General features: G+C 35.1%; 2 protein-coding genes across 2 annotated transcripts in view; one reads left to right on the plus strand and one right to left on the minus strand.

Annotated features, from left to right (window-relative positions):
- LOC136827940 (bumetanide-sensitive sodium-(potassium)-chloride cotransporter-like) overlaps nucleotides 1–727 on the minus strand; it is an 88,207-nt gene extending 87,480 nt beyond the window's left edge. Inside the window, exon 1 of the mRNA XM_067085769.1 lies at nucleotides 485–727. The gene's annotated coding sequence lies outside the window, so the exon portion shown is untranslated. The remainder of the gene's footprint in view (nucleotides 1–484) is intronic.
- A 5,402-nt stretch (nucleotides 728–6,129) lies between these two features.
- LOC136840349 (uncharacterized) lies at nucleotides 6,130–14,570 on the plus strand. Its single transcript, XM_067107047.1, has 3 exons — nucleotides 6,130–6,142; nucleotides 8,480–8,622; nucleotides 14,337–14,570. Exons 1-3 carry the CDS (start codon nucleotides 6,130–6,132, stop codon nucleotides 14,568–14,570), a joined length of 390 nt encoding a protein of 129 aa, XP_066963148.1.
- The last annotated feature ends 12,285 nt before the right edge of the window (nucleotides 14,571–26,855 follow it).

Genomic DNA, 26,855 nt, shown 5'->3' on the forward strand with positions numbered 1-26,855 from the left:
GCGCGGCCGCAAAGTAGAAAGTACATTTAAGATTTAGATTTCTTTTGTCCATCCGTAACGTTTATTTTCTTCTTTTTCAGATAAATTTCTGTCCTATAATTCTTTTTATATTATATGACCAAGAAGGCCTTTGTTTCCATGGTAAATATGGTACGCCATAGGCCCTCATCGACTGCCCGCTACAAGGTATATGGCAAATGTGCAAAGATTTCATTACTGGTTCCTCTCTACCGCTCGTAGAAAAAGGGGCTTGTGTCCTTGCTAGGGTGCAGTTATGCCAGCTTGTGGAACACCGAAAGAGTAATCAATTTTATTAAACCTCCTACCACACGAAAAAAAAAACCAGTTTCGTACGCGTCAGGCGACTATTACGAGGTTCCAAATCTTTCCTAGCAGAAGCCACAGTGGCCCAACTCTTAGCTGCTTTTCCTTAGAGAGATGGTTTGGACAGCCCATGACAAAAACCGGTCTCCATAGATCTTACCTGGACGTGCTTGCAAAGGGCCGGAGTATGGTGATTGTCGGTTTGGAAGACAGCAACCAACCGGCGGTCCTCGTGAGGAGAACCAAGTTGCTTGCGCGCACCGTGGAGCAGTAGGCTGATGTTTGATGGAGCCAAACACCTTTAAATTCCTATGAAAAAAAAAAAACCAAATACAATCCTGCATCGCCACAGACACGCACTCTATAAGAAAACCGCGTCCGAGGCTCGGCCGCAATAAATAGCACTCCCCACCAGCAACGAACGGGTGTTTTGGGTCACCTTCAGAATCAGGTCTTGCCAGTAATGCAGCTAATAATCTGAGAGAATGTCGATTCGGCAAGACCTTGGGGTTGGTTGGCGGTGGTTCCTCTTGGCTAGTCACTCAGTCAGTCACTCCTTTCTGAATTGAGGAAATTATCTTTTATGGTTAAACATAATTAACTTAGTAACATTCTTCTTGAGCGAACCTGAAGGCTATTAAGTCTTACTCTACCTTGCACAATACATAGGCCTAACGTGAAACGACTGATTTCTTCAATTTGGCGTTACAGTACTCATGGTCATAGAATTCCCGGAATGTGACTTGTGAAAAAACGAAAGAAATGATAAAATAAGCCCATAATGTCAACAGTAACTAAGACTACACAATCAATGACTCTTAGCCTTAAGTTATTCAAATAAAGTCATCTGTTTTTTTATAGCCTCATCATTCAAACATAACCATCACAGTTCATTATTTTATTTATTTTAAGGGTCAGTAACCGAGCCATAAAAACAGAAGAGGCAGGCAGTGGATTAACATACTGGTTACTGAAGGGCTGAGACCATCTGGTATCTATTTGCTCTCGATAGATGGTTCTGGGGGACACAAAGAGAGAGAGAGAATTATTTTGTGAAAGAGATTGAGGAAGAGTTCTTCCATTTTGTTGAAAACGGAGAGAGATGTGTAGTTGTTTCAGGGGAGAGAGAGAGAGAGAAAAGAAGCAAGCATAGTTCGAGCGTCTAATGAAGGTACATTTTGACAGAACACTAATCACTCAGGTCTGCCGTTTCTTTCTCTCTTTCTGTGTGTGTGTGTGTGACCCACAGCAGTAAACAAATAGCCAGGTACCTAGATTACTGCATAGGTCAAAAGAAACACACTGGATTTGTAAGAAACTTAATATTACCGTTCCTTCCTCGTCCGATTTATGACCCTACTCCGGTCTTTTCTGTTGTGAGCTGAACAGCTACCCGTTTGTGCCACGAGGCCAGTTTTGAGAAGAGAGAGAGGAGAGAGAGAGAGAGAGAGAGAGAGAGAGAGAGAGAGAGAGAGAGAGAATTGTTCCGGGAAAGAGAGAGGGATAGAACGGAGGAAGAATTCCGTGACAGCTACCTCAAACCGAAGGTCAACATTCCTCGTAGTCAAGGACACTATTACTTCATGATCCAAAATCGTGAGTCATAGGATATGCGTCTTCGGGAGTGACTCATGCGACTCACGGTTGGCGGAACAAAAGACAGACAGATACACGGAAAAGGTTAAAGGGAGAGGAAATCTCTCCATAGAGCCATATAACAGGGAGGGGAAATACTTCGGCCTAGACCTAGCGGTTGCGAGAAGTACAAAGCTTAGAACTCTGGGAAATACACTGGGAATACTTTTTTTTCTTTTTTTTTTTTTTTCCGGGCATCGTTTGATATTTTTTCTGGGTTTCTTTCTGTCCAATTTTTGGACTTAAGTGCAATAATTGATTGATTTGTTCCCATGAACTAGCGTTACAAATTAGCCTAAATTATTTTCAGAAATAATATTTGTTTAAGCCACCGTGACGAGCATGCGCAGATTCGATTGAACGCAATTAGGAAAACGTTCGTATTTTGGTATTTTTTCAAATGAACTAAATGTGAGCATTTTCTTTATACGTGATCATTTGGATAAATACTTAATTAGATATTAGCTCAGCCATTAATGCCTCTTTAACTTCGAATTCTTCTGGTTACTTTTGATACACGTCGTCACTACGAAGCCTTGGACCTGCTACGACATCAGAATTACTTCATATTTCTCGTATTTATGTTCAGGACTTAGTGAGCATGCATCCAAAAGTGCAGTGAAAATCTCGAGAGGTTACAGGGCATTGTGGTTATAATTACGCATGTGGCTGGTAAAAAGTGACCAGTAGATTATACTGTATATGTATATATATATATATATATATATAGTAAAAGAAAATAATCGTCAAAAAGAAACATACAGCTAGCCAGGTGATAAAAAGACAGAAGATTATAATTGTTTCATGAGAGAGAGAGAGTAGGAAAACAGATCTATCAGAGACCACAGGAGTACAGTGAGGGAGGGAGGGAGCGAGCCCCGCCACCCAGCCCAACCCTCCTGCCTACCAGCTCAAGTTGGTGAAAACACGACCGGCGAAATGTCACAGAGAATGAGACGAATAGGAAATTTCTCTCGAGATGGTGGAAGAAGACTTGAGATTTCCGCATCATTCATGGCTGGAGGCGGGGAAAGAGTGCAGTTTTTCTATTGCTCGTTTTTTGACGGCTTTCATAACATTTCTTTGATAGTTCAATTTAGTAATTGCTAAGGTTCTTTGCGCAGTCTTTATTTTGTAGAATCTTGCTGCACACAGTAAGTAATTGTATATATATTATATATATATATATATATACAAATATATATATATATATATATATAAACACATCTGTGTGTTATAAGGTATAGTCGATATGTGCAGTAGAATATTTTTTTATTTTCAGTGTATGCTTATGTATATATATGTATATATATACCGACACAATATATATATGTATATATATAATGTAATATGTTTGCACAGCTAAAGTTCTACAAAAATAAAGATTGCACAGTATATATAATCTTTCAAGGGTAATAAGAAAATTTATATCAATCTCTCTCTCTCTCTCTCTCTCTCTCTCTCTCTCTACTCGTGTCTTACAAAATTGATTAATGACAAAATTATCTCTCGGTATCTCTCTCCATCTGAACATCTCTTCCAGTCGAGATAATCTTGTAATTCTTTATCAGTAATAACATCTAATAATTTTGAAGGATCTAACTGTTCATCATTTTCACTAGGTGAGTATCCTGCAGGAGCGGACCTCGGTTTGCTCTATATCCTTCCATCCCTGGAAGGACTTCGCTCCTCCTTTATTGGGTCCTGCTGGGCGTTTTGGAAGTGAAACCAGAGTGTTGCTTTTTGAAACCATATGTGTATATAACTTATATATATTATATTATATATATATATATGTATATATATATATATATATATATATATATATATATATATATATATATACAAGATTATGCCATCAATACCAGTAATAATAGTAGTAATAATAGTAATAATAATGATAATTGGTCTTCCTCCTCTAGATCGAGAATGGATTGAGTGTTGAGGAATCAGGTCACACATTGTTCAGTGAATTATGTTGATTTTTGTAAAAAAAAAGTTACAAGAGCCAAACCCTGTCCTGGAAGATGAACCCAGGACAGGGTTCGGAAAGGTTTTGTAACTTTTTTTTTGTAAAATCAACATAACTCACCACTGAATATTGTTGTGGACCTGATATACAGCAATAATAATAATAATATTAATAATATTACACAATAATAATAATAATATTATTATTATTATTATTATTATTATTATTATTATTATTATTATTATTATTATTATTATTATTATTATTATTCAGAAGATGAAGAAGCCTATTCACACGGAAGAAGCCCAGAGAAGCCATTGAATTGGAATTCAGGCTTCCAAAGAATACCGTCTTCATTCGAAAGAAACAACAGAAGGTAAATGGGAAATACAGAAAGAGAAGATCACTTATTAGAAAAAACAGACAAATTAAATGAATAAATAAGTAAGTGAAAATGTAGGTAAATTATTAATATACAAGGAGAATTTTATTACGGGTAGTAATGCATTGCAACTTTGCTTGAACTTCCGAAGTTCCGATTGCACGACAGACATCGTCAACGAGGCTGTTCCAGAGTCCAGAGTCCAGAGTCCAGCGGTGTGAGGAATGAAGGACCTCTGGATCTGAGAAGTTTTGTAATAATAATAATAATAATAATAATAATAATAATAATAATAATAATAATAATAATAATAATGGAACGTTGATTCTTATAAGATAGCAAAATAATAATCTTATTAACTGAAGCCACAGCAAGATGCCATGTTTCATGATTATTATTATTATTATTATTATTATAAAACATAACTTTAAATAACGCTTCCTTTTCACATCGACATTATTTTATCTCAAATTGCAATCATTATATTATCGTAGCGTTTCACAGCGACAGTCACCTGAAAAGAATGTGTATACCTCATGACTTCGAAATATCATCAGCCTTATAAAACTTTCACCTCCCTATCCAAACAGGCTTCGCCCGTATCCTTCAGGGGAGTCCCCGGGAGATTCCTTCCTATCCAGAGGAGTCCTCCCAATCCTACATGGGACGGCAGGTTTCCTCCCTCCAGTCCTCCTGCCGCGATGCCACTTGGCGTTGGCCAAGATAGAACACCTTTTAGACCTTAACGGTTTATATAAGACGGGAATACCCGACCGCCTTTGCAATGGAATAATAGTGGTATGACGATGCTCTATAAATAGTATCTATTTTTTTTTAACTTACAACTGGGTTGGTCGTCTAGTTTATATGCTGTCATTGCAGTGTGATACTAGGTCTATGTTTATATATATATATATATATATATATATATATATATATATATATATATATATATATATATATATATAAGATTGAGAGAAATATGTTTACAATTCGGTTACGCATCTCTTTTGTTTTCATATAAACAGGATAGGTCTAGCGAAGCTGAAACAGACGTAAGATATTTATATCTATTGCGCTGATGTAATAATTTTTTGTTTTTTCATTATCAAGAGGGTAGGTCTAAGGAGGTTGAATTAGAAGAAGTTATTTATAAAGTATATTGGTCTATATACATATATATACATATAATGCAAACAAACGCTATAACCAATCATTTCTTCGCATTTTTCGGTCAGCGTTTCACCGAAAGACTAGTTTTTTTTTTCTTATATGCGCAAGAGTGCCGTTAAGTTGACCAGAAAACAGCCCTCTGTGCTGGTTACATAACATGGATATGCTCGGCCTCATAGGTGGTTTGTTTCAGAATGCTAACGCTATTGTCCTGTTGACAAGAAAACTTAAGTTAGAAGGGGGAAAAAAGGACCTTGAAAGACAAAACTGTATCGTGATATCTCTATTTGCGTGTTTTGAGGTGAGTTGAAAGAATGGGCGGTTTCTGTAGGATGTCTGGCTGAACGCCCAAAACCCTCCCCGGGCCAGAGGGGAAAAAAACTAGAAGAAAGTGGGTGCATGCTTTGCCCGAGTGCCCAACTTGGGGTAGGCGTCTTCCAGGACTGTGCGTCACGTCTCCTGATCACGTCTACATACTGAATAAATCATTATTTTTTAATTTTCATTAGAGGATTAAGCACAAAGCATTTGTAGGTCTAATTCGCTTCAGCGAAAACAACCTTTTCAGCGAATTACTCCTGAAGTCAATGATTCCGAAACTTTTTATTTTTGTTATCATTAAGAGTCTTCTAACACCTGAATCATGGTTCAGAGAAGTATGGAAAGATCTGTGGACACTCAACAAAAGCCAAGACACGCATAGGAATTTTCCGTTCAGTCCACAAGCGTCCAGTTGCTGTTACCTTCAAGAGTTGCCACAGAGGAAATTTGGTTTCCTCGTTCCTATTCGTCGTTACGTGATGTACTTTACTTTCGCCAACTTTATATTCTCATTGTTGCTTTCTGAATTAAGAGAAATCGTGTTTATAGTTTCCGTGACGTAAGGTGTGTTATGCTCATTCATTTGAAATGAAATCCTCCCATTTCCTGCCTCGATTCTCGCAATTATTTCCTTTCCCTCTTTGAAAACAAGTGAACCTTGGTACTATTTCCGAAATAAAGTAAACAGCTTAATGCGTTTACGATTATAATGATCTAACTTTGAGTAAAAAATCTTTGTTATCCCTAGGCCTAGGCCTAATCAGAGATAGGCAAACGGGGAAAAATCACAGGACTATAACACTCTTAAGACATCTGGAATGGATAAGTGTGGGTTGGGAGGGAATCGTTCTGGCGTGGGTAGGGGTTGGAGTGGGTGGGTGTTGGGGAAGTGTCGTTAGGGGGTGATGGAGGGGAGAGCCGAAGTTGGGAAGAGTTGAAACCCGAGGAAATGGTCGGGCGGGAAAAACCCGGTTTCTCCATGGTCACCTTTTCATAGCCACAACACCATTATGGCCCTTAGCGACTTCGGTGTTGTGACACACAAATTTCCAGGAAAATTCCGAGTTGGTGGGTGTCGTAGTCTGCAGTCTACAGTATATCGAGAATGTAGAGGGGGGAACTGCAGGTGGGGAGGTGAATTATAAGTAACAAAACCGGCTTCACTTTTTATAGTCTCATAGAACGAGATTCTCAAGCGCAGTTATTTGTGTAATGGCGGGAACGGGGAGTGTTAGACCGACGAATTGAAGTGACAACTTTCTCTCCGAATCCTTTTATGCCACAAGAAGGCGTAAACCTAATCCAAGAAGGCGTAAACCTAATCCTATATTTTCATATACAACTCTTCTCGGAACAAGTGTCTTAGGAGGAAAGAAGTAGAAGAGGAACGGGAGGTGGGAAGAATTTTCAACAAGATTCAGAGAAACTTTCAATTGAATGCCGGTTTCTGGAGCAGCAAAGGAAGAAGAAGAAGAAGACGAAGGAGGAAAATAGTTTGTGGTTTATGGCTGGCTATTACGAAATGCTTTCATATCAGGAAATGAATTTATGGGCGATGAATCATTTACCGGGGCGAATGAATTCAGCTGACGAAGGCTAAAGAATGGGCGAATGCCTTGTTACAGTCCCAACCGCATGGTGGACTTTTAATCTCTCTCTCTCTCTCTCTGCTTAATGTGGTAATTATGTTTTTTCTCAGAGAGAGAGAGAGAGAGAGAGAGAGAGAGAGAGAGAGAGATAGCGCACCATTATACGAGATTTAGGAAACATTAGGTATATAGATTATTCCTGAAGTGACGAAGCGTGCAAGAATATGTAGCTGGAAATCTACGTATATTGAAAAGACATTTCTCGCAAACGATTGTTTTTCCTAATTTGTGGGAGCGTCCTCTGCAGATGGTTTCTTGTCAGTTCTTTAGGAAATAGAATGTGAATATATTCTCCGCTTTTGGTATTGGATATGAACAGGAAATACCTGCTACTGTTTATATTGGACTTAAGGTATGGAGCCATTTCTACTGGAAATTCTTATACAGTACATGCTTATATATGTATATATGTATATATGTATATATATATATAAATTATATATATATGCGTGTGTGTATACATATATTGATTATGTGTGTGTGTGTACACAGGTATCAAGCCACGTTTAATGTTCAATTCACTCCACCTGGGGAATAAATTACACTCAAGAGGAATTATAATCATATCTTAAAACTGCTTCGCCACCAGTAGGATTCGAACCTCTGCCTGGTTGAGAAACAGCGATGTACACTGACTGTTAACCACTGGCTGACCACACTCACTCATCAGTTATAATTCCCGGGGGGAATTATAATTGAGCCAGTGGTCGAAAGTCACTGTACACCTTTGTTTCTCAACCAGTCAGCGGTTCGAATCCTACTGGTGACGTAGCAGTTTTCAATTATCTGATTATAATTCCTCTTGGGTGCAAGTTATTCCCCAGATATAGTATATATGTAGGTTAAGTTAAGTATACCTTAGTTTAACCAGACCACTGAACTGATTAACAGCTCTCCTAGGGCTAGCCCGAAGGATTAGATTTATTTTACGTGGCTAAGAACCAATTGGTTACCTAGCAACGGGACCTACAGCTTACTGTGGTATCCGAACCACATTATAGCGTGAAATCAATCTATCACCAGAAATAAATTGCTCTAATTCTTCATTGGCCGGTCGGAGAATTGAACGCGGGGCCAGCAGAGTGCTAGCTGAGAACGGCACCCACCCGTCCAGTGAGGAACTAGGTATAGGTTTCAACCCATTTGCCATAGAAGAGGAGCACCTGGTAGGCTGTTGTGAACTCCCTTTGGGAGGAAGTGCATTATAAAGGGTCATTGGGCATCTGTCTTGGGGCTTACACCAACTACAAATGTTAGATCAGTCCTTTTAGTGTGCGATAGTAACATACAATTGAAGATGTGCTCCAAAGCATAGGAATTCCTAAAGAAGGGTGGTGAATCCCTTGGTGGTGGAAATAAATACCTGCTAAATGGCAGATGAGCCTCTTTACATGAGTCTAATGTTATCTAATCTTCACTCTGGATGAATTCTGGGAAAGATTTTTGTCTTGTTTTATCTTGGAAGTCACTTTGATGTTGAACATTATATATATACATATACACACACACACACACACACATACACACACACACACACACACATATATATATATATATATATATATATATATATATATATACAGTATATATAATATACATATGATCTCATGGTCCAGTGGTTATCAACCTCTAAGACCCTCTTCCTGAGAAAGCCATCATGCCTTTGTCGATCTAAGTACTGAATTATGTACTTGAGGTTAGTCGACTGTTGTGGGTCACAGCCACTTGCTTGAGAAAGGCTCTGGGTTAGTAACCCATTCCTAGTAATCCAGATTTCTTTTTCTTTCGAAATCACTTTAGTTTGAAACCATGGTATTTGTTATTTGTCTTTTATTTTACCTATATTTTGGTATTGTTTTCCTATCTCTCTCTCTCTCTTTAAACCATTGTCTTTGTATTTTACTTACACTCATTTTGCATTGTCTCTCTCTCTCTCTTTAAAACCATTGTTTTTATTATTAATATTTTACTTTACCTCTATTTTGGTATTGTTTTCCTCTCTCTAAAAACCATTGTCTCTCTTTAAAACCATTGTCTTGTCATTAATATTTTTATTACCTCTATTTTATTGTTCCTCTCTCTCTCTCTCTCTCTTTAAAACCATTGTTTTGCTCACACATTAATTTTTACTTTACCTCTATTTTGCATTGCCTTTCCTCCTCTCTCTCTCTCTCTCTCTCTCTATTGTTTTCCTCTCTCTCTCCCTCTTTAAACCATTGTTTTTTTTAATATTTTATTTACTTTTATTTTGGTATTTTTTTTTTCTCTATTTTTTTAATGCCATTATGTTTGTAATTAATATTTATTTTACCTTTATCTTTTGCATTGTTTTCTCTCTCTCTCTTCCTCTCTCTCTCTCTCCTTTTAATACGAATATTTTGTAATTAATATTTTATTTTACCTTTATCTCGGTATTGTTTTCCTATCTCTGTCTCTCTCTCTCCTCTGTGTTTGCTCACTTCAATTAATAGTAAACAATAATGATGATGATGATAATTCCTGTTATTGTTCTCAAGCCGCATTTCGTACCCATTTGGCTGAAGAGAACTCCCCCGGTGGGCCCCAGGCTATTTCTCTCCCAGTGGTTGTCATGGCAGTTTTTATCGAGTGTCCTTGATTTTATGGATCTACCCCAGGGAGGTGTAATGGATCCTCTTGTATAAAAAAATATATAAATATTTTTGTCGCGACCTTTTCTGGCATTCTAAGGTATGTTAATGACTAAGATTGTTTAAGTTTTTAGTTGGTATCATACCCAGAGGAATTTACACACACACACACACATACATACATATATGTGTAATGTAGTTTTTAGTTTGATGATAAATAAAAAACTTAATTGCTACCTTACGTAGCATTTGCTATTAGGACTGTGCTTCGCTGTCGAACTTCTCGGTTCCAGAGGTCCTTTATTCCTCACGCGTTGGAGTGTGGAACAGCCTCTCTGCTGAGGATGTCGTGTAATTGGAACTTTTTAAGTTCAAGCGAAGATACAATGCATTTATGCCCTAATACAATTCTCCTTATATGTATTAATAGTTTACTTACATTTTTATTCATTCATTTATCTGTTAATTTATCTGTTTTTCTAAAAATTTATCTCCTCTCTGTATTCTCCTTTACCTTCTGTTGGTTCTTTCGAATTAAGACCATATTCATTGGAAGCTTCAATTTCAAGTCAATGGCCCCTTTGGTGGGCTTGTTCCACACAAATGGGGTTCATCTTCTGAATGATAATATTAAAATCGCGCTATTTTGTTCTGCACACAGGAAATCAAATTCTGTTTTATGACAATTTTTATGCCAAATTCTAAAAGAAATGTTATTTAATGCTCTGGGGAAGGAAGGGAATTTTTTGTGTAGATTTTTTTATTTTGTAGATTTTGTAAGGAATTCCAGTTGTTTTCCCTGAAAAACTGTTGTTTTGCTCCCTATAAAAATTAATTTATCTCACTTAGAATATTTTTTTTTATGATTCTGAAAAAATGAAATTTTTATTTTAAACTTTTCTACCTCCGGTTTCAAAAGAATTCTGTTTTTATGTCTTTGAAAAATTGAATTATTATATTGTCCCCTGAATTTATCCCAAGAAAATTCCTTTTTTATGCTTGAAAAAATTAAGTTTTTATTTTGTAGCTCCTGTTTTATGGTTCATGTCTTTGGAAAAAATGAATTTTTAAATTGTAAATTTTCTCTGGAATTATCTCCTGAAAATTTTTTTATGGTTCTGGAAAAATGAAATTTTTATTTTAAATTTTTATAGCTCCTGTTTCAAAAGAAATCTGTTTTTATGTCTTTGAAAAAATCGAATTTTTAAATTGTAAGCTTTTCTAGCCCTGGAATTTGTGCCATTTTAGAAAATTCCTTTTTATACGGTTCTGAAAAAAAAAAATTTATTTTAAACTTTTCTAGCTCCTGTTTTAAAAGAATTGTTTTTATGTCTTGGAAAAAATTGAATTTTTAAATTGTAAACTTTTCTAGGTTGGAATGTATGCCATTTTCGAAAATTAAGTTTTTTATGGCTCTGAAAAAATTAAATTTTTCTAGCCCATGTTTCAGAAGAATTCTGTTTATGTCTTTGGAAAAAAATCGAATTTTTAAATTGTAAACTTTTTTAGACCTGGAATTTATCCCAATTTTGAAAATTCCATTTTTTATGTTTCTGAAAAAATTAATAAAAAATTTTCTTTTGTAGATCCTGCTTCAAAAGAATTCTCTTTTAATGTCTTTGAAAAAAATCGAATTTTTAACTTGTAAACTTTTCTAGCCCTGGAATGTATGCCATTTTCGAAAATTAAGTTTTTTTATGGCTCTGAAAAAACTAAATTTTTATTTTAAATTTTTCTAGCTCCTGTTGTAAAAGAATTGTTTTTATGTCTTTGAAAAAAAAATTGAATTTTAAATTGTAAACTCTTTAGCCCGGGAATTTATGCCAATTTCGAAAAATCTTTTTTTTATGCTTCTGAAAAGATGAAATTTTTATTTTAAATTTTTCTAGCTCCTGTTTCTGAAGAATTCTGTTTTAATTTAATGTCTGAAAAAAATCGAATTTTTTAATTGTAAACTTTTCTAGGCTGGAATTTATCCCAATTTCGAAAATTAAGTTTTATATGACCCTGAAAAAACTAATTTTTATTTTAATTTTTCTAGCTCCTGTTTCAAAAGAATTCTGTTTTTATGTCTTTGAAAAAATCGAATTTTTAAATTGTAAACTTTTCTAGCCTTGGAATTTGTGACATTTTCGAAAATTAAGTTTTTTATGGCTCTGAAAAAATTAAATTTTTATTTTAAATTTTTCTAGATCCTGTTTCAAAAGAATTCTGTTTATATGTCCTTAAAAAAAATTTGAATTTTTAAATTGTAAAATTTTCTAGCCCTGGAATTTATCCCAGTTTGGAAAATTAAGTTTTTTGTGGCGCTGAAAAAACTATTTTTTTATTTTAAGTTTTTCTGGCTCCTGTTTTAAAAGAATTCTGTCTTTATGCCCTTGAAAAAAAAAAAATTTAACTTTTAAATTGTAAACTTTCTTAGCCCTTGAATTTATCGACCGTTTTTCTGTACCTGCCTCAGTCAGACCATTCCATCACACGTAAATTCTTCATGTGTCCAAGAGAAAGCACCAAGTCCTGCTATCGATCCCACTACGTAAATTGAGAGAGAGAGAGAGAGAGAGAGAGAGAGAGAGAGAGAGAGAGAGAGAGAGAGAGAGAGAGAGAGAGATTTCCCCAAATATAGAAACCTGACCTTACTGAGCTAGGACGTGTGCCCCAGTAAAGTAATTCCCCCTCCCTCTCCTTCCTCTACTGCTCCCTCTCTATCTCCCTCTCCCCATCTCTCTCCTCCTACCCCCCCTTTTTTTCACTCTCTCTCTCTCTCTCTCTCTCTCGTTCTAAGATACTGAGCAATGTTTAATTCAGTGCCTGGTGCAATAACAGCTCCCGGCTGCTTGGGAGGCTGGAGCAGGTTCTCTGATACACATACACACATACACACACATGTATATATATGTATATATGTGTATATATATAGTTTATATACGTACCTAAACACATATATGTATATATATATACCTAAACACATACTGTACATATGTATATATATATGTATATATACATATATATACATACATGTATAAATATATGTATACATACATGTATACATATATGTATACATACATACATACATACATACATACATACATACATACATACATACATACATACATACATACATACATACACGAACCGGTTCACTCATAACGTCATCCCTGCTTCTGTGAAATACCTTCTAGACTTTACTTACAATTTTACAATTGGTTGAGTCTCGGAGATTTCTACTTGGTCAAGAACTTTCCCTTACCGGTAATAAAAAAAAAAAACTCTTGACTACCGGTAACTATGAACTGGTTTGGTCTCATAAATGTGTGTCTGCCACTAGAAGATATTATCTTAGATAATAAACTCTTGTTCTTTGGGGACAGTCTTGTATATAAAGGTCGGTTTGTTCTTGCTTGTTAAGTTTAATTTAGGCCGGCCTTATGCCAGCGCTTGCTCTTGTTATTTTAAGGTGTTGAAGTGAATGAGAGGTCAGATTTGGACACTTTGACCCGGCCAACCAACGTAGACTCTGGGATAATGTATTTTAAGAAAGGAGAAATATTTTGCTTTGACTATGGATGATATAATTATGATTTACCCTGAAATGAATATGAATATATACATACACATATATTTTTATATTTATATATAATAAGTGTGAGAGAGAGAGAGAGAGAGAGAGAGAGAGAGAATATGTGTGTGTGTGTGTGTGTGAGAGAGAGAGAGAGAGAGAGAGAGAGAGAGAGAGAGAGAGAGAGAGAGAGAGAGAACCGATAATCATTATCAGCCTTTTAATTAAGAATCGTGTTACTGCACCAACTCATAATTGTGTGATTATATCGATAGGCGTCCTTTAGTGGGGATACCGCTTACAGTGTGTTTTGCGTGGCACACTGTAGATTGCTTTCCATCTTTTACTATGCATCCGTTCTCTCTAATCTCTCCCCATTCAACTATCCAACTTCTTTAACATGAACTCGCCCTCAGTTTCGTCTCTCATTTAAGAATAAGATGCTCCCGCGAGTTTGTGAGGGTCTGATAATACACAATAACACACACACACACATAATAATAATAATAATATTAGCAGCTTCTACACATACTGGTTCGATCTAATTCTCTCCTTGGACATCTTTCAAGCTTCGAGTACTGTTATAAGTGATATCGATTCAAGAAACTCTTGGTCTACTTTAACCTTTGATGGTGCGGGGCGGGTGGTGGAGTAGTTGAGACGTGTGCTGCCAGACGTATAATCCATTGAAATTTAATTTGCTCATTGCGAGGATCGAAAGAAGAAGAAGACGACGAAGAAGAAAAATACGAAGAAGAAGAAGAAGGAGAAGGAGGAGGAAGAAGAGCAGGATGAAGAAGAGGAGGAGGAGGAAACTGAAACAGAAAGAGTGATGGGCAAAACAGCGCGGCTCAACACCGAAGGAAGCTCTAGACCGAACTCTTCGAAGACACTAGACCTACAGGAATTAGGAGTACGAAAGCAGAGAGAAAATTCTAAAGCATGAAAGTAGATGGACAGGAGGACTATGAAGACCGTCTGTTTCCACAGACTGCATTGTCTTTGAAAGGAAAATTCCAAGACGAAAATATTTACCTGATACTGACTCAGCCCTCGTTCGGACGAGAACATGGTACTAACAGCATTAACTGTAAAGGTTTTCAATTAAAATACGCCAGACTACCGTTGTTTCTCTGTATAATTTCCGTAAAAAGGAATACTCTTGAATGTCGACAGTTTTGTTAACTTCGAGAGAGAGAGAGAGAGAGAGAGAGAGAGAGAGAGAGAGAGAGAGAGAGAGAGAGAGAGAGAGAGAGAGAATAGAATGACATAGTATCACGTCTGGAAGGTAAATATTTTGCTATCGGCTTGGAAGCTGAGAGAGAGAGAGAGAGAGAGAGAGAGAGAGAGAGAGAGAGAGAGAGAGAGAGAGAGAGAGAGAGAGAGAGAGAATCAAAGCAGTGAAATATTCAGGATTATTGGCAAAGATCATCCCATCTTCAGTCAGCGGTATTCAGTATTGCTTCATGACGGGTAGGCCTAATGAAACCTTTAACCTATACTCATTTTTAGTTACAGTATTGTTAAATTTCTGTACTTCCCAGTACAGTACCCTAAAGGGTTCAGTGCTGTGTTTTTCGATATGATTAGTATCAATGGGAAATTCAAACCAGTTTAAATTTAAATTAGGTTTTTGTTCTCCGTTGGCTCATTCTAGCCCCAGGAAGCCATGGCTTGGTATTTCAGAAGGCTATCAGTCTAATGTAGAACCCCATGAATCTTTATCATTTCATTATTCTTGTTCTCCAGATTTAGACTAGCGTTTTTATGTCTATTAAGTGGAGTTATCGGTCTTCCTTAATTATTTAACCTTTCTCTTTTCATGTTTTTCGTTACTTAAAGGTAGGACGACAATGAACGTATTTATTGTGCAGTGACCGGGATTAAGTTGGGTAGACACAACCGTCTGGGAATATTTACCAGACGCGTACACACACACGCGCACACATATATACATACATACATATTATTACAATCCCTCTAGATCAACGTCAGATCAAACCCAGATCTTTCAATTGGAAAAGACACACTGCAGCAACCAAGCTCTGGTTTTGATCCTGATGTGGGTCCGAATTTATTTTTGTTCCACACGTGATTAAAAAGTGTTGATTATTTTTATATGATTATTATATATAAACATATATACAGTGTATGTATATATATATATATATAAAAACATATATATATATATATATATATATATATATATATATATTATATATATATATATATATATATATATATATATATATATATATATATACACACAATTTTTATGAAACTTACCATAACATCAAATGAAAAATAATTGATTATTTTAGAAATTACAGGTAAAAATAATAAAAAAAAAACAAACTATAGGAATAAATCGGTAACCCCAGTTATCTCCTCTGACGTAATGAGGTCACCTTGACCTGAGGTGACGTTTCCTATTCTGGGAGAGTTGGACCTTTTTTCCTACTTTCGTTTTCTTTCGCTTTTGTCTCCTCCTTACTGATTGATTTCTCTCTCTCTCTGTTTATTACTCGATGTTTTAGGAAAATTTGTTGACCTTCAACCATTGAGGTGTTTGTATAATAATAATCATCATCATCATCGTATTTATTATTATTATTATTATTATTATTATTATTATTATTATTATTATTATTATTATTATTATTATGGAGTATGCTAAAGTGCAGTAATTTTTTTTACTGATATTACAGTTTTTTTTATTTTAATTTTATTGTTTTTATTTTTTAGTTTTTCATTCCTTGATTTTAATAAATGGAATATTATTTTTGCTGAAAATAATAACAACCTTCACTATTTCAAGAGGCGGACCTACTACTTTCCGTTGTGTTATACTGGATTGTATTTTTCTTTTAATATTTAATAATTTTAATATGTAAACTAAATATTGAATATTGTAAAATGATTAAATATTAGTTTTCATGAGTTTTTTATTTTAATATTTAATATTTATCTATTGTAATATTTTAATATTGTAATATTTTAATAATTCTATATTTTATTATTGTAATATTTATATATTGTAATATTGTAATTTTTAATAATTTTAATATGTAAAAAAATTGAATATTTTAATATTTTAGTTTTTATGAATGTTTATATCTTAATATTGTAATATTTAAGAATTGTAATATTTTAATATTTTAGTATGTTAATATTGTAATACTTTAATATTGTAATATTTCAATATTGTAATAATTTAATATTGTAATATTTCAATATTTTGATATTGTCAAATTTCAATATTTTGATATTGTAATATTTCAATATTTTGATATTGTAATATTTCAATATTTTGATATTGTAATATTTCAATATTTTGATATTGTAATATTTCAATATTTTGATATTGTAATATTTCAATATTTTGATATTGTAATATTTCAATATTTTGATATTGTAATATTTCAATATTTTGATATTGTAATATTTCAATATTTTGATATTGCAATATTTTGAGCTTGATATTGTAATTTCAATATTTTGATATTGTAATATTTCAGTATTTTGATATTAGACTTCAATATTTTGATATTGTAATATTTAATATTTTTTTCATTTCAATTCATTTAGACTTAAGACTGACAGGGTCAGTTTTCACCCAGCCTTGACACAGAGAGAGAGAGAGAGAGAGAGAGAGAGAGATCAAGCTGGTTATCATGCTGTCTTTTAGGCCGCTTTAATCACGAAGAAGAATGCAAAGTTGCAATAGATTGCAACTTGCTGGCAATACAAGTTGCAATAGATTGCAACTTGCTGGCAATACAAGTTGCAACATTGTCTTCTTTCTGCACGCTATAAGTCCCCTTCATGATTTAAATGAACAGAGTGCTGTTTGAAAACAACCCACAGTAATACTTGTTGATTTAAAAACAATATTGATATTCCCAGATTTAAAAACAATATTTGTAGAATAAGGTACTTTGTAACTTTAAAAGCTATTCATATTATTATTTGTTGATTTAAAACTAATATTTGTAGACTCGCATATTTTGAGATTTAATAACAATTAATATTAATATTTGTAGCTTTAAAAAGTTAACATTTGCAAATTTATATATTTGTAGATTTAAAGACAGTTAACATTTGCAAATTTATATATTTTGTAGATTTAAAAACATTAAAAGTAATATTTGCGGTTTAAAAACAGTAAATATTTGTAGATCTATATATTTTGTAGATAAAAACTGATAATTATTTGTAGATTTAAAACAATTTGTAGAGACAAAGAGAGAGAGAGAGAGAGATATAAATAGAGAGAGAGAGAGAGAGAGAGAAGAGAGAGAGATGAAAACAGTTATTTGATAACAAGTTTTATTTTAAAACCCATAGAGAGAGAGAGAGTAGAGAGAGAGAAACAATTATTTTGATAATATTTATGAAGGGTTTTAAAGCAATTATTAGAGAGAAAGGGAGAGAGAGAGGGAGAGAATACATTCTATGAAACTCACCCATATCGTTCCTCCCTCGTCCTGGGATCGAACGGACCCTCCCCAGTAGTTGTGAGCCGAAGTCACAACCGCGAGAAAACGAATAAGCCCAGAAAAAAACAAAAGTTAAAACAAAGTGTCATAGCACACTTAAAAAAGTACGCAATTTCCCGCGCCCCGTTTCGCCAGAAAAGTGAAGACATTTTAGCGGAAAACGCCAAGGTACGACATGCTTCATTAACCCTAACTCTTGAATAACGAAGATCATTGCACAATTAGTGAATAACAAAGGTCTTACGTCATTCATTTGGTCTTGTGATGCTACTGTTAAAATCTGGCGCATCCTGACCGGATAGTCAACAACTCTTATGTTAAGGAGGAATGTGGGTGCCTTATGATAATTATCTGTATCATTATATTTTTAGTTTTCTGAAAAGAAAACTATTGTGCCGGCTTTGTTTGTCCGTCCGCACTTTTTTCTGTCTGCATTTTTTCTGTCTGCCCTCAGATCTACTAAGTAAACTGCTGCAAAGAATACCTGGTGTGTTGATCAACCACCTCAAATAATCAAACGTATCAAATTCTGGCAGCTCCTCAGCCTCGTGCAGTGTTACTATATTTAAGGTTAAAGTTAGCCATAATCGTGCCCGGCAGCGATATATAGAGCAGGCTACCACTGGCTGTGGTTAAAGCGTTCATGGGGCGCGTTCATACAAAGATTATAATGGAGACCAATTTAAAGATAGATCTATTTTCGGTGGCCTTTGATTATACGCTGACCGGCTGTACAGAAAGCTCAGATTATACATGTGGAGAAACTTCGATACTTTTTAATCGTGGTTTATTTTTTGCTTAGGTGTTGCACCACTTAATATTTTCGTCCTTGAAAGGTTTCCTAGTTCGGTGGAGGCCAGGTTGTGGGGGAAATAAGGGTAGTATGATGGTGACTGTTGTTATTTTTGTCTACTCATTCCTGGTGAATGTATTGTTTTGTATATTAAGACATAATTAGCTTCGTAATTTTTCGCGGAACTAATGCACATACTTGAAATCACTGAAACATTTTTTTACTACTGTTCAGTATTCTTACTGTCATTAACATTATTATGGATACTGTTTTTTATACTTTTTTATACTTCTTCAGCAACTGTGTGGATATTGCTGATTTATCAGTTTTTATCATGTAATCTCATGTATGTAGAAAGTGTATGTTATTGTCTCTACTTTGTATATTCCATGTATATGGCCTTGAGCTGAAGTAAAATCTGTTATTATTATTATTATTATTATTATTATTATTATTATTATTATTATTATTATTATTATTATTATTATTATTATTATTATTATTATTAATTCGTTTGTAACATTGTAAGACATACACATGCATTTATAAATGTATAAATATATGTATATATATATATGTAATACATACGTACTGTACATACATACACACACATAATGTATATATATATATATATATATATATATATATATATATATATATATATATATATATATATATATATATATATATATATATATATATATAATCACACCTTGAGGACACACTGGACTGTGAAGCGAAAAATTGAGAGGACATTAAAAAAAAAAAAAAGTACCAGCATCCTGGATGGATTTGAAAGTATTTCCTTGACTGGTAGTGAGGAAAAGCAATTGCCAAGGATTGCCAGCAGTTCAGGGAAAGATAATAGTAATACCTGTCATAACAGAAAAGAAGAACTAGCAGAAAGATCTGGAAGACTGACTGACACCTAAAATACTCAGATGGTTTGGACACGTGGGGAGACCGTGACGTCTTCCGTCACGTCGTGTCGAAATGAGTGTTATTTGCAGCTTTATTCTAGACATAATACAGGTGGATGGTCCTTGGAATGGTCAGAGAAGGTCCCGCGTGAGCCGAGAACTGTCCAGAATATTGCGGATTCGTGTAATTATAGACATAACATTGGTTGATGAGACTGTGATCTGATTTAAGGGAGTACAACGAATTGTATGCCAGAAAATCTTGTGCAAAGATGCTTGTGTGTGTGTATTTGTATACGTTGCAAATAACTCCAGTACAGACATTATTATTATCTATATATATATATATATATATATATATATATATATATATATATATATATATATATATATGTCTATATATATAATATATAAATGTATATGTTTATATGTGTGTATATATCTGATCACGAAAATATGTGTATATATAATTAATAAATGCTTAAATAAAGTTATTATCCATAAGTCCATTTATCCCAAGTGATTGCACCTAACCAGTTGCAAGTTGGTCCACAAAGAGTTCGTCGACTTAGCAACAGATCTATTTCAGTTGTGTAATTTTCCAGCACTTACGCTGTTCCGCCACTCCATAAAGAGAAAAGGTCCATGACTGTAGAATTTTATAATAAAGAAAAAAACCTGAAAAACCACACGGAACTTTGACAGAACTGGATAATTTTTTCTTATACAGATGACTCCGTATAATTAAGGGTTGATTACACACTCAGAAAATGGAGCCAGTCGGGAAGGTTTTGGCGGTTTTCCAAGTATTTTAAAAAGTTATTGTAACAGACCACAGGAACGAATTGCTGAAATTTACTTCGAAAGTATTTTCAAAAGAAATGAAACAGTTTTAATTTTTTATTCGTCAAAACCATATGCAAAAGGAATCGCGATTTTAATTTCTTCTTCCTAAAAACGTATTCAAAAGAAATAAGTTTTAATTTCTTGTTCCTGTTTTCTGATTGTGCCAATTATGAAGTCATCTATGTTCCATTTACACAATTATTTCATTAAATACACTGTCCACATTGTAGGCACCTTACTGCTGTAAATGTAAAGGAAAAACGCCTCATTTCTCTAATGAATTAAAAAAAAACATTTTGCTAGGAATATGATTTTTATTTAACATAAAATCGACTTTACATTCATTAAGCACAGTTACTTATGTGCTATTTAGTCACTTTTCAGCATTGTCAACTCCGAGCTTATACATACATACACACACATACGTACATACACATACATACATACATACATACATACGTACACATAATATGTATGTATATGTATACAGTATATATATATACATATATATATGTATATATATATGTATACATATATATTAAATATATGTATACTCGTATATATAAAAGTATATGTGCGTGTATGTATGTATGCATATGTGTATGTATATGTATTTAGGCAAAAGTATTCTATCTCCTGTAAGATTAAATTCAACCACGGTTCTCCTCCCTGTCGAGAAGTACAGAGAGAGAGAGAGAGAGAGAGAGAGAGAGAGAGAGAGAGAGAGAGAGAGTTATGGCGGCAGAGCCAACACAGCAGCGTAGCAACGCTGAATATGCAAATATTACCGGTATAGGTCACGTTCCGCTGATAACGCATCAGCCTATTAAAGCCGACTCATGTTTAGCGGAGGTAGGTATTCAGGCTTCGTAAAAGATTTGCATTTGTTGTTTGTTAATGAAATTTACGGATGAATTGTTTTTCATTATTGTTGTTTTACAAAAGAAAAACCCTCGATTTGTAAGGAACAACCCCACAGGGGCTATTAACTTGAAATTCAAGCTTCCAAAGAATATGGTGTTGATTTGTGAGATGTTACAGAAGATAATAGGAAATACATGAGAAGGCATCAGTTATCGGGAAAGGAAAAAAAGGCAAATTAATGAATTAATGAATAAATATATAAAAATATGAATAAATTGTTAAAATCCACGGTGAATTGCTTTAGGATAGCAATACTTTGCATCTTCACCTGAACTTTTGGTTGAAATTGTGAGGCTTAGGCCTACAAGGGCGGTTATAAATGATTTCTTTAACTGGTGATGTTAAATAAATAAACCTATCTAATTATTGAACTGTATTGTTAAATTTTATAGTTTGATTTTTAAATTAATGATAAAGCTTTGGTGGATGAATGCCACTATGAATTATATCTTCTAACTAATTGGTGGTATTGAATAGTATGACTTAGTCATCTGAATTAGCATAATTAACCAAAGCAACTTAATTACTAGATTCTATAGGTGAAGTTTAAAATTATTTATCATAAAACTTGGCCAGACCAAAACAACTATTGGACAGATCTTTAATCAAGTACTGAAAGTAATGGAGTAACTTAAGCAGAATATTGGAACCGTGCCTTGAATACTAATGATTTAAATAAACGAAAAAAAAAATCAATAGTAAAAATGTTATTACATCAATACAACATTCACTTGATCATCTGAGCATATAATACAGAAATGAATGGCGTACATTCGACATTCCAACACAACGCAATTCACATCGAGAGAGGCGAATCGTCTTTAGACGCATACTGAACAATAGTGAAGAGAGAAAGGCTTTGGAATACTGAATCACAGGGTTCTTTTTACGCCCCGGTGCTTGGATTATTTTATTAATACAGGTCACAGACAGCAAGCTTTTACCTAACGTTTTAATGTCCAGTTCTTGCGATCGATATCAGCGTCCTACGTGAAACTAGGTCTAGGATTAGACCTAAGACTAGGCCTAGGATTTATTTAGCTTATTTCCATCGTAAACCCCTCATATTCGAAAAGGATTTTAACTTTTTGACGTGGGCGATCAATATTATCTTACGCAAAATAGGTCTGCGAATATGCCTAGGGTTTATTTCGTCTATTTCCATTGCAAAGTCCTAAACTTCTAAAAGGACTTTGACTTCTTGACGTGGGCGATCGACATTGTTGTCCTACGTAAACTTAGGCCTAGGATTTATCTCGTGTATTTCCGTCGCTAAGTCCTAAATTTCTAAAAGGACTCTGGCTTCTTGACCTAGGCGATCGATATGATTGCCGTACGTAAAATTAGGCCTAGGATTTATTCCATTGTTTTCTGTTGCAAAGTCCCAAATTCTGAAAGGACTTTGACTTCTGATGTGGGCCATAAGCAGGCAGGTCCCGTTGGACATCGCGTGGATAGAATAGCTAGATAGACCCAAGGAGCCCCAAGGGCATTGCAACTCGACTCTCTGACAACGTCACAGTCACACGCCAAATCCTGCTGCTACTTCGCCCGTAGAAAGAATCAGTAAGAGAGACAAAGTCTCTGCTGCCCCATGCAAGTCCTTTTAAGAACGGACTTACATAATCTAGAGGGCATGACAGTACTCCAGAATCTCCATTGTACTACCGGGTGGTTGGTAGCCATGTCAACAGCACCTCCGAAGAATACCGGCAGATTGGTAGCCCTGACAAAACCTGCTGCAGTACGGAACTACGGATAGTTTGGCAGCTCTAAAAAAATCTTTTCCGTATAAAAGGTAGATTTGTTGCTCTTTAATTCTGCTCTTAGTGGCAAAGGCGTTTTGAAAGCTCTAGTAAAGTCTCACCCTGATAGAACCTACCGGCGGATTGATAACCTAACTGAAGTCTCAAATTCGAGTCAATATCGGCCTAAGAAATTGTTTGACGGGTTGGAAGGCTGTGCCGATGTCCTTGGGGATTTGTGGTGGGAAAGGGGTTGGGGGTTGGGTGAAGATTGCTTGCGTTTCACGCAAGACCCACCTATACTCCTAATTCCCCAAGAAATGACTTACGACCAGTCTTTGGGTACTTTTTAACCTTGGCAGTGACCTCCAGCTGCATATGAGTTCAAGGGCACAGCGCCTTTGAGTGATAAACCCCCGTTCGGGGAGACGAAGAGCTGAAATATGTTGCGAAAATCTAAAATATCTCTAGACGCATTGACTGTCACACCTGCGTGAGAGGCTTAGCTGTGACAGGTGAAGTTAATCAGCGAATCGCGAGCGGCGCTATCAGTTTTGTTCCCGCTGTTGTTGTAAGATAGGTTTTGCCCTTTGTGCCGGCAGCAGAACGGGTTTTTGCTTATTGAACACCGGGCGAGAGAGAGAGAGAGAGAGAGATGGGGTAACCAGGATTTAAACTGGAGGAGGAGGAGAAGAGAAAGATATGGGTAACCAGAATTTAAGAGAGAGAGAGAGAGAGAGAGAGAGAGAGAGAGAGAGAGAGAGAGAGAGAGAGATGGGGGTAACCAGGATTTAAATGAGAGAGAGAGAGAGAGAGAGGAGAGAGAGAGAGAGAGAGAGAGAGAGAGAGAGAGAGAGAGAGAGAAGAGAGAGAGAGAGATGGGGTAACCAGGATTTAAATTGGAGAGAGAGAGAGAGAGAGAGAGAGAGAGTAACCAGGGTTTAAATAGGGTTTAAATGAGAGAGAGAGAGAGAGAGAGAGAGAGAGAGAGAGAGAGAGAGAGAGAGAGAGAGATGGGGGTAACTAGGGTTTAAATAAGAGAGAGAGAGAGATGGGGGTAACCAGGATTTTTAATTGTACTGACGAGATACAAAAGATCTGCCCAATAATTTTATGATTATTAAAGAATATTTTATGATAATTATGTATCAGATTTCTTAAATTTACAGTTTTCATAAATTTATTTTTACGATTATTATGCATCAGATATCTTTAATTTATCGTTCTCATAATTTAACTGTACCTGCTTATAGAGAGAGAGAGAGAGAGAGAGAGAGAGAGAGAGAGAGCACTTATCGTTTTTAAGACCTCCATTCTGGGTATGCTCAACTGCACGCTCCACCGATCACAGCCAGAGGTGCACTGTAGGCATTACTCAAGGTTCTTTGCGGCGTGCCTTCGGCCCCTAGCTGCAACCCCTTTCGTTCCTTTTACTGTACCTCCTTTCATATTCTCTTTCTTCCGTCTTACTTTCCACCCTCTCCTAACAATTGATTCATTGTGCAACTATGAGGTTTTCAAACCTTTTACTGTCAATTCCCGTTTCAGCGTTGAATGACCTGATAGGTCCCAGTGCTTGGCCTGTGGCCTAAATTCTATATTCCATTCCATTCCTAAAACAGTTTTTTAAAATACTCTTTGGGTCTTGCAAAATTCAGATGAAAGAGGAAATTCGGCAAGAAAGGATAATAGGTATATGGTAAATAGTATTTTTAGAATAGTTTAGATGGTACGCTTAATCTATACTGAAGCGGAGAGAATCATTTAAAAAACCAAATACTGGCTATTTAATATCTTGGATAATATCGGCTAGGTTTAATTTTGAAAAATGTCAAAAAATATCAAAGACCCACAAACAACTTTAGAGTGAGATTCCAGTATATTATTATTATTATTATTATTATTATTATTATTATTATTATTATTATTATTATTATTATTATTATTATTATTATTATTCAGAAGATGAAACCTGTTCATATGGAACAAGCCCACCGGGGCCACTGACTTGAAATCCAAGCTTCCAAAGAATATTACAGCGTTCATTTGAAAGAAGTTACAGAAGATAATAAGAAATACAGAAAGAGGAGATCATTTATAAAAAAAGAAAATAAACTTATAAATAAATAGATAGGAATATAAATAAATCAGAAAAATACAAGGAGAATTGTTTGAAGGTAGTAATGCCTTGCACCTTCGCTTGGACTTCCCAGGTTCAAATTGCGGAACGGCCTCAGGGTATAACAAATGTGAGAGACTTTAATGCTTTTTCATCATACAAAGGTGAAAGTTTGTCTTGAGGCGAGAAAGTCTTCCTTCGGATGTGTCATCAGCGAAAGCTGTATAGAAAGTTAGCCCGGTTGGATAGAGTGGCATTAACATATTATAAGAGAATGGTCGAGAATTGGTATGATCTGACTTCTTTTGTTTGCTTTTATATATAACCTGTCCCTTGACAAGAGGCGTGTCTGTCGTTACTGCAGAATAGTTAAAATCACGTCTAGAGAGGCGTCCATAACCTTCCCAAGTTAGTATTTTGGGGATGCAATTGCTACCCTTACACCTAACCTGTGGGACAAGTGGGTTAAATTCCCTTTTATAAGCTAGTAGGGGGGCTTATGCATCTGAGGCACAAGACATTCCTGATAGGTCACTTTCCCATCTACTAATTGATCAGATACTTACAGTATATTATCGTCGCTGATCGGAAGACCAGCTGAGAAATGATCATGGGAAGATTATCCACAGATGGCATAAGGAAATCTTTTCGGTCACCCGTCCAGTCATTGATCAGAGTGACTTAGCTGATTTTCGTTGTTCTAAAGACTGAAAGTTGCGTGGTGACTGTGTCAGTACAGTAACTGCTGTTTTCGCGTGAATTATTTTGCTGTATAATTTCGCGATTACTTTACTAAATAATTCCGTGACTATTTTACTACGTAATTCCGTGATATTTTACTAAATAATTCCGTGACTATTTTACTAAATAATTCCATGTCTGTTTTACTAAATTCCGAGAATATTTTAATAAATAATTCCGTGACTGTTTTACTTAATAATTCCGTGACTATTTTACTTAATAATTCCGTGAATATTTTACTAAATAACTCCGTGACTATTTTACTAAATAATCCCGTCACTATTTAACTAAATAATTCCGTCACTATTTTACTAAATAATTCTGTGACTATTTTACTAAATAATTCCATGGCTATTTTACTAAATTCCGTTATTATTTTACCAAATAAAGCTTGAATGGTGTCCCCACCCCCGCCACTATTACCCACGAACCGTTACTAACATATTCAAAGCGTAAGTTGAGCGAGTCACTTCCGTGGGAAAACAGAGGAAAAAAAAGAAAAACCAATTTTGGTCTGAGGAGGTCAGTTTCTTATGCACCTCAGATTTGCAAGTACGTCACTTCAGTCCTTGAGACAAAGAGCCAAAGGTTTGTTTCTTCGAAAAACAACCTCTTATAAAACCCCACTTTAATTCATTGTTTTT

This window comes from Macrobrachium rosenbergii, chromosome 1 (genome assembly GCF_040412425.1).
Source record: "Macrobrachium rosenbergii isolate ZJJX-2024 chromosome 1, ASM4041242v1, whole genome shotgun sequence".
In the NCBI taxonomy this organism is placed as follows: domain Eukaryota; kingdom Metazoa; phylum Arthropoda; class Malacostraca; order Decapoda; family Palaemonidae; genus Macrobrachium; species Macrobrachium rosenbergii.

Bases quoted from the DNA above. Each gene is read 5' to 3' on its own strand.
- LOC136840349 (XM_067107047.1), top strand. The intron at 8,623-14,336 runs GTAGGCTGTTGT...GCTCATTGCGAG, and splicing joins CCATAGAAGAGGAGCACCTG to GATCGAAAGAAGAAGAAGAC.